This window comes from Mesitornis unicolor, unplaced genomic scaffold, assembly GCF_000695765.1.
Source record: "Mesitornis unicolor isolate BGI_N332 unplaced genomic scaffold, ASM69576v1 scaffold2323, whole genome shotgun sequence".
In the NCBI taxonomy this organism is placed as follows: Eukaryota; Metazoa; Chordata; class Aves; order Mesitornithiformes; family Mesitornithidae; genus Mesitornis; species Mesitornis unicolor.
Window position 1 is genome coordinate 12,143 of NW_010176543.1, and position 15,089 is coordinate 27,231.

Genomic DNA, 15,089 nt, shown 5'->3' on the forward strand with positions numbered 1-15,089 from the left:
GCAAGTGTTTAAACTGTTGCAAAATTACTTTAATCTTTGACATTGTTTTCCATCTCTAAAGTGCTAATGTACAGTGAAGTATGACAGCAATAAGAATTTAAAGGCAAAATTAGCGGCAACCAGTACCCTGCAGAGGTACAAACAACATTGCTTTGCTCATTTCCGCTCAGGCATCCATACATGCGGCTAGCACACATGTACACACACACATTCATATGCATTTCCCTTACCCAACCCCATATTTATACATTCTTTGTATATACATATGTGCTTGGCTGTTCCACAGCACTTTCACGACAGCTAAAAAATTGGATGTGCACTTCCCTGGGTTTATGTGATGCCTTCCCTGCATTCTATTCTTGTTTTGGTAGCCTCTCTGGCAATTGGCTGGTGATATGGTTAGCCCATACACTTTGCCACCCTTCTGACATAAATCTGCCTGTTCCTCACTGGCTTCCTTCCAGTGCTACACTGAAAACTGTGCAAAGGTCCGTTTCTTCACCTGAACTAAACATCAAACAGGTTAGTGTACAAAGACAACAGACAGTCCAGAATCTGTTCATTCCAGCATTATGTTTGCTTTACAGTAAGTTCTGCCATTCAATGTGTCACAGATGACCTCATGGTCTCCATTGCTGGAAGCTTGACTGCCAGCAGGAACGTGTCCATTGCGCTCTGTTAATAGATTGAAGGTAAAGAACTCACAGGGGTCCTTTTGTCTGCTGCCTTCCTGTAAGGGACTCAGGAAAGGGCTGGAGTTTTTCCATTCCTGGAATGTGCACATCTCCATATGTGGGTGAGTGATTTTGCTCAGGTAGCCGGGGCTGGGAGATGCTGAAGATAATGTCCTCTGACTGCCGCTTAGGAAGCTCCCACTGTCTTCCAGAGAGTCCTTCCTAGGGTGTTCAAAGGAGCACCGATTCCAGTTTCTGTAGCTGTAGGCCCACCACCCCAACTGCTTTCGACGGTGGCACTGGCATTTTAGGATCTGTATAAAAGCCCTCTTGAACTCTTTGCTTGAGCAAGGGTAGATGATTGGATTCAAGCAGCTGTTAAAGTAGCCAAGCCAAAAAATCACCTTGAAGATGGTTTCAGGGGGCTTCAGAGCCGAAAACAGAGATCCTGTCAAGAAAAAACAAGCAGAGACAATATCTGACATAATTGGTTTGCCTGCCTTTAGGAAGGGTAAATATCCTATCAGATCACTGCTAAAATCTGTTTATTAAATATCTTAAATGCACGTTGCTTTAGGTTTTGGTCTTTTGGCAATAAATTGTCATTTTTGTTATTTTTAAAGCTAATAAGGAAATGCTTTCCCCCATCTGAAAGCTAAAGGATCACGTAATTAATGTAGAATTAAAAAATAAAAAGTAGTCTTTGTGTTTATTTGTACATATCTGTTGCATTAACATCTGTTGATCCCAATGAAAGATCAAACCTCCATTGTCCAAGCTGCTGCACAATGCACACATGGAATAAGGTTGTGCCTTCTTCAACGAGCTTTCAGATGTAATTTCTGGCATCTAGCTGTTCCCAGGAGTGTGTTCAGATGTACCTTACAACTTCGAATACATTCTTTGGCAGCTCCTGAACATCACTCCATTTATCTAGATTATTATGATAGTACAAACCTCTTGAAACCTGAAGTTAATTGTTGTACTTCCCATATCTCAGGCATTCATAAAAATTGTGCAACCCAAAGAGGCTATTTTATGAATACTTCCTCTTCCATTCACAACCAAATAATTTCCCTAAAGAGGCTGCCCAAATGAAAAATTCATACTAGGAAATCCATTTCATGTACTTTTAGTACTAAAAACATGCAATTGATCAACTAAATTTAGCGAATGGGGCTTTAGAAAAGAATGTATGGCATTTTAAAAGCAAAGCAGGCATTCAGCAGTTATCCAGCTGAGAAAACACCTTTGCACCTCTGTGTCTGGCTCAAGTAATCAAAGAGTGGAGATTCAGGAGAGAATTCTTATGTTAGGAACTGGAGTTGGATTTGAATAGTTTGTCAAATGGAAGGTGACACTCAAGCCTGAATGTCACATCTGTGAGAAGAGCGACCTTTTACACTGGAGGGGTTTCAGATTCCCTGGGCTGTGAAAGCAGCTGAGTCAGTTATGGCTGTCAAGATGCCTTAGTGGGGAGGACTATGATTCTAGGCATGTTTCCCATTTCATAGCAATGTAGAGGCCATGGCTCGGGTCTCAAAACTATGCAAAAGCACTTCATAGCTTCTTGGGTTAATAGCTCTTATGTGCCACAGCAGATACTGCTGTTTATCTAGATGATAGTGCAGGCCTGGTGCTTGCTATAGGGGTCTGAGTCTCCTTAGCTCACGAGAAAGTCAAAGGTGTGTCAACTAGGCCCTGAGCTGGCTCAGAAGAGAAAGTAAAATGCTGAGATGATGTCAGCTATCTAGAGAGACTCTTCTTTCCCCCTTACTAGGGCAATAGGAGTCAGGAAAGATCCTGTGAGTCCAGAATAACAGACTTTTTTCCTGGCAGTGTTTTGGGGTAGTACCAGCTAGCACTAGCACTACCTATTACCTTGGAGCTGAGCAACGTGCTAGCCCTTAAGGTTAAAATGGAGGTTTTAAATTACAGGATTCATAGTATCACTTTCATGATGCCTGCACTTTACTCCATGTGCAAGACTTCAATGAAAGCACCTGAAACTATCTCTTGTGAGTGTTACATACTCTTTGATATAAGATACAGTGATAATTCATGTGATTCTAGGGAATAAACTGTTAAATAGCTGTCAAATTCTTGTAAAGCTTTAGGAAAAGTTGATTTAAGTTTATAACTGCTGCCAAGATGAGGAAGATGCTCCAAAATCTCCCACATGCACAATTGCAAACCTTTCCAGGATTAATTTTTTAAATAATAATTGCTAATGTTTTCCCTTCAGTTTATGAAAAAAAGAGACTTTGTGACTTTACAAAACAAGTGTAATTGTTATATATATAACATATAATATATATGTTATAATATATCATTATATACAACAAGGAACTTTTTGGAGCTCATACTGATAAATTTCTTAATTTTTTTTCTGAAACTTCTTTAAAATATAAATTATTTTTAGCTCTTAAATCCCAGTAGATCTTGTGAAGTGGCTCAAGAGCTCCCATTTTTTCATATGTGTGAATGTTGCATAAGCAGTGCTGAATGTTTCCAGATCAGTTGGTTTGCCTTCGTCTCATACTTCCAACAAATGAAAATCTGCAGGACACTCCTCTACCAGATTTAAATGTTTTTAGGCAAATTAAATATGGACAGAGTAAATGCTATAGTATAGTTTTCAATAAAACAGACAAACAAACAGCTAAATAAAACAAACCCAAGGAAGATTACTGACAAATTTTGTGAAATTCCCTAAGGACAAATAGAATGAGCTGAGAGAGAAGAAAACTGGGAACCAATGCAGATAAATGAGTTACACTTCTGTAATCTATATTGCACATGAAATGAATATAAGTACATACAGTAAAGGCTAAGACACCAAGTAGAGAAAAAGGTAAAAAAGCCAAGTGCTGAAAAATGGCTAATCTTTGTAAACTGCTTCAAGAGGTATGTATTCCTTAAGGCAAAATGGTAAGCTTATATTTGTCTTTCATGATAATCTATTTTTCAAGTGCCATTTGAAAAAAATGTCAGCAGGCCATTTTCAGCAGCTGCAGCAAGCATTTTCAAAGCTCTTTTATATTAAAGGGCAGCAACACAAAAGAGTAGAGAATTTCCTCATAGCAACCCTGACTGATGGAAGCGCCCTGTGTTCAGGTCTGGTTCTAGAAAAATCACTGCACCCTGATCAATTATTTGAAAGCTATAATGACCCTAGCTGAGCCATTAACAGCAAACCTGGAAATAGATAATTTTGGAAAGCTATGTGGTGGTGTGATCAGCATTTAGCTACAATAATAGAAAAGTTTTGAAACTAAGACATTTAGGAATGACTGTCAAGGAATTAATGAAAACACTGATGATTAAACACTACTTCAGCCTCCACTTTTTCCTGGTTCTGCAAACAGCACAATGCAAGTGTTGCTTGACTCTTAAATTATACACAAACTGGTAGATTTAACTTTTCACAAGAATTCTGGGAAGTACGCTTTTCTGAACAAGTAATACTAATTTGATAAATAAGCAATTGAATTGTAGACTGGTGTGTTAATTGCTCTTGTTTCAGAGCCATGTATTAGAACTGGATTGACTCCTTCTTAACTTCTCTACGTGTGTGTGTGTGTATATATATATATTTATGTGTGTATGCAGCTGCTTTGAAGGGAGATGGATTTCATCTATGAATTTTGTCTATGGTATAATGCGCTATTACTTCCTAGTTTTTCTCAAAATTCGGGTACTAGATTATTATTCCAAGAAGGCCCTAGCAATAAGAGAGGTCACTGCAGTCCCAGTGAGAGTAAACATATATAGGACATGACTTATTTGCTCTCAGGAAGCACATTTCATCTGTCAGTCACCTTGACTTCATGCCGTCTGCCTGATTTTACCAGTGGGCAATCTGAGTTGGAGAGAGAGTGAAAGCAATCAGCTGAAGGTCATGTGCTAAATAATTTTCACCAGTAAGAAAGCTTTTGTCTTACCAGGAAAAGAACCATGAGACCTGGCATGACTCTCTTAACCACTAGAACTCATAGTGAGCGCATTCAAGTAGTGCAGTTGGTGGGTCCTGCTACCTTGGTTATCACCCAAGAAAAAGTACAATTCAATAATATTTCCTTAGATTAACAGAAACTGGTTGATGCATGTGATCAGATAAATTACTGGCCCTTCAGAGGCTATATGCAGTGACTACATGATCATAGCAAAACTCCACTATGAAGGGATCCATGGCTATTGAAAGGATCCTCCACCACCAAAAGCTACAGATGCTCTGAAATGAAGTAGTTTTGTAATACAACTTTCATGATGGTGAAGGAAAAAGGACTGAGGAGAGACATGACAATTCAACTTTAGATGCCCCCTCCCTAGAAGTGTTCAAGGCCAGGTTGGACAGGGCTTTGAGCAACCTGGTCTGGTGGGAGGTGTCCCTGTCCTTGACGGGGAGGCTGGGAGCAGATGATCTTTAAGACCTCTTCGAACCTAAACCATTCTATGATATGATTTTATGATTTAAAAACATAAAAGTTACCTGCAAAGAAGAATGAAATTAAATTGTTTTCCATGTCCATTGTGGCAAATTTACGAAACACAGTGATCTGAATTACAGCAAGACAAACTGAGATTATGGATTGGGAAACACTTTCTGTCTCCCAAGACAGGAAAATTCTGGAACATACTGCCTAAGAGGAGTGTAAAAATCCAGCCCTGGAGGCTCTTAAAGACAGAATAGACACATATCGACTGATTTATGTATAGCTGATCTAGCCTTTGGGTTGTAGGACACCCTGAATGACCTCCTCAGATCCCTTCTAGTCCTCCTTTCTCAGATTAACTCTGCAGAATATGCCTGTATTAATCAGCAAAACTTGATGGCTTAAGTTTTGGCAGCCCAGCAGAGTTTTACATTTACAGTACTGGAATCTCACTAACACTGTAGTCTTAGATCCCCTTGGTAAATATATCCATTATTTAGGTTGAGGATTAACTGTTAGAGAAATGGAATGTCCAAGACAGATACTTATTTGGGCACTTATTCTATTCAGGACTTTGGAAAGTTTCTGAGTTTTTCTGTTCCATCCCTCTGCACTGGGTGAAATCCCAGCCTGAGTTTTCTACAGAGAGAGGAGAGAAGCTGTTCTTTATTATCCAGCGGGTGATTTAGATTGATGTCGCTATACTTGCCATGTACTTCTTAATATAGTTTAATATGGTGACTATTATGCAAAGCTCCACTGCCTTTCACCATCTAACGATATGAAGAATATTTTGATTAGCTTGTATAATTTTAACATTAGCCTTTTACCTACCTTGTTCTTGAAATTAACAACAATACCTTTATTTAGCTGCACACATGCTTTACCTCATAGTTAACCCGTCAGGAGCAAGTAACTGTGGGCTATTTTGAAACCTTGATAAAATGATAAAGCTAAGCGTACTAGACACACTCTTTAAACATCAGACTAATATTTCCTCCTCTAATCAACAACTACTTTCCCATTGCAATTTGATAAACTGATTAAATATTTCCCTGTACTGATTTAGATTGCTTTTCAAAATGGCTAGAAAATTTGGCCCATGACTATCTCCTCATTGATTTATTTGTGATGGAGGTAGCCAGAGTGGTAGTAGGTAACCCTACTCAAACTGATCACTCTCCTGATTCTTCATGTTTAACAGCTTCACTCTAAGGAAATGTATATTTTCTATTATATTTTTTTTTTTGCACTAAACCCTGTGATTTATTAAACATAGCAACCACCTCTGATTGCACCTTTGACACCAATGAAGTTTTTGCAGTCTATGTCCAGCACTAATGGAGAACAGGAAATATTTCAGAAACTCAGTCAACTTGATCAGTTTAGATTGGTTTTTGGCCACACTCACCAGACTTGATAGAGCTATTCAGTTTGGAATTACCTGAGCAACAGCAAATATCATAAAAAGAAATTAAGAAGTATTTTATTTAGTAAAAGCTAATTTCATTTAGAGTCTGAATGATTCTTTATAATGATTGCTTTATTACACAGAAAGCAAGTAAAATACCCTCAATGAAATTAGGGAACATTGTGGGAAATAATTTGCCATATTAATTGCCTTCACATATTCTGCAGAGTATCTGGCCAGAATATCACCAAGATATTAAAATTCAGACAGTGGGAGTCTGAAAGCCTTTGTAAAGGCTCATAAGGACTTCAATGGTGTTGGGAAGAGTCCTTAAAATAGCAAGGTGAGCAGCAGGAAAATCTGGACTGGCTTAATCTCAATAATCTTAATGAATGAAAACTCTTCACTGAAGGAGGTTTTGATTTAGCCCTCTGGAGAGGAGAGACACATACACATGCACATATACACCACACACATTACTCTCTTGTGTTCTTTCCTGCTCTGTTATTTTTCTTCCATCTAAGTATCTGCTGCTTTACTAACTCTCACTGCTGCTCAACTGACTGCTGTATTTGTAGAAAAAGGAGGATGGGAAAGTTAAGACCTTCTATTTAAGGATCCTTAATGTACTAGTTGGCGAGCTTCTTGACAGAAGTGTAATACACAGGACATGTTTGAGTTTCCACTTCCACTTTATGGAAGAAAGAACTTAGCATCAAAATTAGACCTGCCAATTCAACAAACCAACCAGACAAAACCCCCACAAACTACTTCCAGGAGAAGGGAAAAAACTTGCTACTCTAGTTACATGCGTATGCAAGGTGATCAGGTACTATAGCTGGAGTTTAAATCTGAAAAATAACATGTGAGGTAATGTTTATGAGCTAAATCTTTTGAAATTGCCCTTGATATCTCTGTGCCATCCTGCTCTGTGTCCTGCTTCCAGCCACACAAAGGAAATAAACAGCTATGTATAAGACACCAACAGTTGTTCATGGCTACAGTCATTTGTGAAATATCACTGGCTTCCGTTGTATGGTTATATTTTCTCCCTTCATCCTTCATGCAAGGAATATATATATTTATACATGATAGTCTGAAACCCAAGAACTTAATAGAATTACAGTATTATTGCATTGAGAAGGGATGTCATGGGGTCTCTTGTCCAGCCCTCTGCTCAATGCAAGCTCAACACTGCATTAGGTCCCCTGAAGCCTTCCCATCTCCAGGCAGATGGTTCCTTCACTATCTCCTCACACAATGTGCTCCAGCCTTCTGATCGTTTTGGTTGCCTCCACTGGTCTCATTCCAGTTTATCATTGTCTCCCCCTGCATGGACACAGTACTACAGACACAGACTAACGAGCATTGAGTAAGAGGACATCATCACTTGGCTCCCTCTACTGTCTCTGTTCCTGTGTTACAACTTGATACACTGTAGCTTGCATCTAATAGGGGTATTTGGATAGTTTTACTTCCTGTGTTAGTGTTTGTGTGAGTCATGATGGGAGAAGGTATTCTGCATGTGAATATTTTCAAGAATGCCATATGTTTATTATTTGTACTCACTTGGAGGGAAATTTTAAAATATGAATGATTTTTTAATCTAAAATTATCCCCCATTCTCCTTTACTGTCTACCTTCTTTTCAGTAGCTCTGCTTTTTCTTTTTCTGCCCAGTCATGTTTGCTTTACAGTTACTTTCTTTCTTCCTCTTAGTTTTAAATATTTATTTCTACTCTCCTCATATCTCAGTTAGTTTTTAACTCCAACTGCTAATCTCTTTTCTAATTGCTTTGTGTTGTAATAATTGACTTTCTATTAATTAAACAAGTTGTGTTGTTGTGTATTTGTTATCGTATTTGATATCAATTAAGTATCTAAATTACTCATAGAATCATCAGTTCTGTTCAGAATAAAGTGTCCGATACTTAGCTTAGATAATAGTTGGGAAGGAGTACCGTGAATTTCCTGGATTTAAGTTGGAGTTGTTTAAGTACTTCACTGTGTGTCAGTTGGTATTCCAGTAATAGCAAACTAGCTACAATAAAATATGTTGTGAAACAACAATGGGGTAGAAGGAGAACTTCACTGCACAGGCTTTTGTCATTGCCTCAAGATGAAAGAAAAGCCATAACATTTGGTCTTTATTCATAGCAAGTAGAAAATGAACTACTTCAAAACTTGAGAATTGGGGTATTCTGGAGAGAAAACCACCTTCTTGTGTGGATACTATAAAATCGAAATAGTTAGAGAACTGGTAATAAGTATTTGGAAGTTTTGTTATTGTCTGGTCAAATTTAAATAGGGAAGGTAATCTTGGAAGGCAAACATTTCCTCCTTCATTCAGAGGAGAGAATCTGCACCATTTTGGTGCAGATTGGAGTCATTCTCACTGGAGTTCAATCTGAACTTTTCAACATTCCACACAAGAGAAAATTCCAATGGTTTAAAAATCATTGTAGAGAGTAAAAGTATTGCAAAATACAAAATGACAACAAAGGAGTTCTGAAACATGAAAACAGGAAGCTTCAACAATATCAAACCCTGTCTCTCAATCTGTTGTGCAGAAGACAACTTTTGCAAAAATTATTATTGTTTTGCAAGAAACATATTTTATGATGGAACTCAGCCTTCCTATGAAAAGTGACTTGATCAGATTTGTACTGTGATCAGCGAGAGACTTTCCCAGTGCTAGGCAGTAGATGGCTGCTAATGGCTTGGCTGGGAACCTTTGCGTCTGCCCTGCAGTTCACACTGGGATCGCTGCTGCAGCCTTAACTGCTGGTGGCTGCTAATGGCTGAGTTATGGCCACTTTTTAATGAACACGGAAAGCTTAAATCCTGCATGTGCATAGCTAGTAAAATTCTCTCTGTAAAAGTAATAAGCTGCCTCTGACCAGAGTTGTTATTAGTAGGAGTTTAGAGAATACAGAGAGGATGTGTTCGTCTTTTATTTAAGCTTTCTGCAGTCCTTTTTACCACATGCTTAGCCAAGTCAGCATGCCAAGGTTTTAAAGCTAATTGGATTTCTAAAGCTCCTGATTTCTTTCCTTCTAGCATTTAGTGTTTGTTTACATTCTCCTGGACTTGTTTAATATAGGGAAAAAACCCCACGGTTTACAAACAGTAGAAGATGAAGTAGAGAGTATGGTTATAAAATTAAGAGTTGATCAAGCTGGGAGGGTCTGCAGGCCTTCTGAAAAACAGGGGTAGGATAACAGTGAAAAAAAATCTTGAGAAATAAGAAGAGGATCCAAAATCAACAGAATAAAATCCAATTAAAAAAATTAAAGGAAAGGTGGTTAAATTATAACTACTAGAAACAAGTAATGATGGCTAGCATTTGGTTATGGTTTTCAAGCATTTTGGTGTCTCTGTGGGATGCCCTGGGCTGCATATCCATAGCCCTTATGGATATGTTAATGAGGAAGAGCAAAGCCTAGAGAAAACATTTTCCTTGCTGTCTTGCAGGCTAAAAAAGGTTACTGCTTCTGTTTTCTTATCCTAATTAAAATTCAGTTTCTTACCATCCACACTATCACCCTATCACACTATCACTATCCACCCTTTATCTCTGATATCTCTGATCTCTGATAAAGGGTGCCTCATATTTCAGATGAACAAATCATTTCTGTGAGACCGACATGAACATTATACACAATGGCTCGAATTCAAAAGCCTTTTAAAGGTTCCAAAAATAAAGACTTACCTAGAATGGCCAAACTAAAACCAGAACTTTATCTCCCTTGAAGCTTTGCTGATGGAACTTGTAGTACAGATAGGGTCAGATCTTTTTACTGAACCCCAGAGTTGCTATGCCTTCTTATATCACAAGCAATTGCAAAACATAGTAGCTGTATTTGCATTTTTAAATGGACAATTTGTACATATTTAATCACAATGCTACTAACATTGGCACTCCTGGCATGGTAAGATTTTCTCTGATAGGCAGAAGTTATGACAGAATCTAAAAGAAAGAGGAAACCTGTAGTTAAAAAAAACCAACAAAACAACAGGATTAAGGTTTTTCACGCCTCATCTACAGTTGTCATATTTACAAAAAGTCTGAGTACGTCTTGAATAACAAAATATGGAGATGCAATACCTGGAAAATACATGAGCTATGGAAAAATCCCATCAAGCACTTACTTAGATTTTTGACACAAACTCTATATGTCTTTGTATATACTAGTCTGCCACCTCTAAGTCCAGAATATCTGTAATGACTTGCACCATGGAGAGAATTCACGTGTGTTTTGCCCTCACATAAACACAATAAAGTCAAGATCAATTTTAGTAAGAATCTTGTTTGGTACTCTAAAACTGACAGTAGATAGGGACAGAAACATGATATTATTGTTATTATTGGTGTATTATTTGTTTTATCCAAAAGTGTTACAAACTTTTGCAGCTTTCTAGCTAGAAATAGTATGGGCCAAGCTTATTCTTGTTTTGCAAAGGGTTAGATGATTAAGGGAGTCTAGAAAAGCTAATCTAAGTCTGATGACATTTCATTTATGATACTTAAATATCTTCAATTACTGGGCATGCTTTGGTGTCTTTTTCTTCCCTTCTTGCTTCTGACATAACTGAGGCAATCTGTCTTGGACATCTCTGGTAAATAAGAGGACGCTAACATGGAACTGAATAACAAAGCTACAAGGATCATATGAACTTCCATTGCATTTTTTTCTTTTGTTACTTAGAGACTTGTGGTTATTGATTTTCAGTTTCTAGGTATCACATTAAAGCCCATCAAAATAGCTCAAATTCTTGCAGTGGGCTATAGAGGAGGATTTTAGTGAAGATACTCATCACTTTTTGTTCACGTCTGTATTTCACAGGTAGGTACACTAAAGAACATGCAGCTGAGATCCTGCAGTATTACCTTGATGCTTTAGGACCATATGCACATGCATAACTTTACTCAGTGCTTTCATTATGTCTGCCAACCTGAGCAACAGCACATGTGTTTGCAAAAAGACCTTGTCTCCACTGCCTTGCTGAAAGCAGTGTTTCCTCTGAAACTATCACTTCTCTTCTGTTTTCAGTACTTTTGAGATTTCCTATTGCTGCCAGTGGCTCAGTCATGATTTGTTTTTTCCTTGGAGCTTCCTGATTACCTGAGATAGGAGTTGCTGCCATCGCTGAGGTTGAATAGTCAACATGAGTTGATTTATTTGTATTTTTTCTGTGATGCTTTGCATATTTGTTTTTGTAAGACCATCCACTTTAAGATTTCTCTTTGTTCATCTGACCTGCAAATCAAAAGTCCATGTAGGAAGTACCTCAGAATTTGTGCAGTTTTATCTGCTCTGATAACAAACAACTTTGTTCTAAAAAATAGAAGTAACTGATAATTGGCATCCTTTGAAAACCAAAAGGTTTAAACCAGGGCTTAATGGAGGCTATTTTAGTAATAAAATGAATCATCTTGAAGTAACCTAATCCTCCACATGTGACAAAACATGATGTACTGGTCAGTAAATGTCCTTACAATGTTTAGTTTTACAGGAATTGGCTAGAAAATGGGAGGATCAGGTTCCTGCTGTCACCTGTGTGATTGAACATTGTACCAAAGATCAACCTGCAAGTGGGCAGAGGGTCAGATTGCCACATATATCATTAATTTGTCCAAATTCTGTATAACTATTAACTTGAGGGCATCGAACCTGGAGAGCTAGGCTAGTTGGAGAAGAGAAGAGAGGGCAAGACCAAAATGAGATGAAAGACAAACCAGGCCTAAAGCCTTGAGAAAGCAGAACCCAGCAGCATTGACAGCAGTGGACTTAATGCCTTGAAGTTTTTCCCATGGGAAACTAAGTGGCCTAATTTGGTATTCTTGGTCCAGAGATGCAGAGGTTGGCCTGATGTAACATAAATCTACATACTGTACTTGAATAACATTTTATTTTAGGAATAATTTTGTATTGGCTGACCTGCAGCATGCAGAATATTTTTATGTTCTTTTAATTATTTTATAGCAAGGTTTCAAAATCTTAATATATAAGGATAGTAAAAACACTTGTATCTTCATTATGAGGATCTTGGGACCTTATCCCACTGCCAGTTAAGTCACAAGAATTTTGTTTCTGACTTCAGTGGATAAGATCACAGGTTTTGTGGGAGCAGAGAGAGTTAGGCTCTGAAATGGGACGTGAATAATGCTCTAATAACTCCACTGGAGTTAAGCAACAGACTGGCTTTGGTTAAAGTACTGGAGGTGGCAAGTTTTCCCTTTGCAGGGGGTGTGCGTGTGTGTGTCTGGGCGAAAACTTGAAAGCCCACTCAAATAACTAAGTTAACAGGAACGAGACTAAACTTATACCTCGTAGCCAGCATATGATCCTTCATTTTGGATTCATTTTACAAATAAAGGTATTGGCATAAAATTCAATATTCCTTTGTTTAAAGAAGGAAGTTTCGATGAGTGTTACCTTATTTCTGCAGGGCTCTTAGTCTTTACATAAAAATCATCTATATTACTCAGCATTTTTCAGCAATGCATATTTAATATAGTCCTGATGCCTAAGAAAGGATTTCTATGAGTGGGAAGAAAAGAAACATTTATTCTAAAGAAGCAAGATATTTACTCTTCAAAGCTGAGTCACTGAATTTATGGTACAAGAAATTGTCTCAAAGACACTTATGTCTTCATTTTATTTTTTATGCTCTACCACAAATAATTTTGAGTGACAAGATAACTGTTTATAATGCCATCGAGCAATTATGAATGTGCACAAGGATATTCTATAGCTCTATTGCTATCTGGAAAGAATAGCTGGTAGCTACTGGAATAAAAACAAATCCTTCACATGATTCTCTTTGATACCAGTTTTGCTGCATCATTGGGTGTTTAACACTAAAGACAGCATGGTTCAGTCTTACAAAAAGAGACTGTGGGTCATTCTTCGTGCTGACCATTTCATGATTCTCAGTACATCATAGTGTCAGTGCTGTAATTCCTCTCCATAGCTGTATACAGAGCTCTGTCTGAGAGATTTCCTTGCAAAGCCTTTTGATTCTTGCTTGAAAAACGCTCTCTAAGTGATAGTATTATTTATTTTCCTTTATTGTGAAATATTTATTCAAGCAATATTGCTGCTTTCAGCACCGCATCAGTTCCCAGTATATATCTGCCACCTGATGCAATAATCCTTTGTCTGGAATATCAAAATGGGTAGCTGCAGAATACATTGAAATGTCAGAGTGGAAAAATTATAATTTTGTCTGGGAAATCAGTAGGAGAGCTGAAAACACTTTTAACATGAAGGAAACTCCTCTAGATATAAACAGATTTGTTAAGACATGATTTTGAGGTGTTGCAGAAATAATATTTACCAACTTGTTAAATATTTTGTGCTGCTCTGCTAACACCATTCTGCAGAGTCATAGCATTACTGAGTGAAACAGAGAGAAAAAAATGCAGGTATGCAGGTATGATTTGGGTTAATGGTGCAAATATAATTTGTGAAATATACAGGCTAAGGAAGAAGCCTGTCCTTCCAGTATAGTGAAGGTAAGCATCTAGTCTGGACTCGATAGCAGAAAAGGTTTTATAGTTTGCAGTCCTGTACTGATGAGCGAGTGGGTTGTGATTAAAGCAGCCCAGGGCACCTATGGAGAGTTTTGTAAGTCATCAGTACCTTCTGAATTCTATGGTTTGTCTTTCACTGACATTGATTTCATACCATTGTGTGCATTTTGTAAGTGTTCTTAATAGCATTTAAATTAATTTTGTGACTTCAAGACACAAAGCAAAAGATTTCTGGAATGAAGAACACAGCACACAGCAAGCTTCTTAAGTCTTTCTCCATGGCTCTACCCTTTCCCCCAGTGAAGAGTGGCTGCATTATGCTTGTCAGGAAAAGGCCTTTCCCCCACCTGTTTCAGTAAGCAATGCTTTAGTCATGCCTATTGTCATTAACTAACTGCACTGATACACAGAGATAAAAAGTACAAGGTTCTGGAGTGTGTTGAATAAATTACAAAGAAGAGATCAGAGTCAAGGAACAAACCCAGCCCTATTCCTAGTCAGCAAAGCAAAGGGAAGGTACCTACTATTTAAATGCATTTGGATACTATATTGGATACTATGCATACCTTTTTTCCTCCTTTCTTAGACTAAAGGCTGTCAGTTGAGAGTTTTGCCCCTGAAAGGATTTCTAGACAGAGAACAGGAGAGCCAGCAGTCTCTACTGCAATGCCAAGATGCTGATTTTCTCACTCTTTTAAGTGACACAGTGGCAACTCTCAGTTCTGTGGGGCACCAAGTACTCACAGCGCTGAAGTGAGTGTGTTGGAGCTTACAGGCACTCAGTCTGTGTCAAGTCAGAGCCCACAACAGGAGATTCAGCCCTTCAGCCCACCCAGCACCTCTGCCAGTGCACAGTGAGCTCTTAGCCTGTCACTTCACTGATGCCTTGGACACAATTTATATGAAAGGTAAAATCATATTGTGACAAGCAATAAATCCCCCACTGAAGTGTCTTAAGCAATGACTCATTAAACTTCCCAGGAAAGACCAGGAGTTTTGAAATAACTTCTCAAAGGGAAAACTGACACT

At 38.1% G+C, this 15,089-nt stretch overlaps 1 protein-coding gene across 1 annotated transcript in view; it reads right to left on the reverse strand.

Moving 5' to 3' along the window:
- Positions 1 to 559: 559 nt before the first annotated feature.
- ADRA1B (adrenoceptor alpha 1B) overlaps positions 560 to 15,089 on the reverse strand; it is a 17,108-nt gene continuing 2,578 nt past the window's right edge. The window contains exon 2 of the mRNA XM_010181764.1: positions 560 to 1,122. Coding sequence (XP_010180066.1) covers positions 560 to 1,122 — 563 coding nt within the window. The remainder of the gene's footprint in view (positions 1,123 to 15,089) is intronic.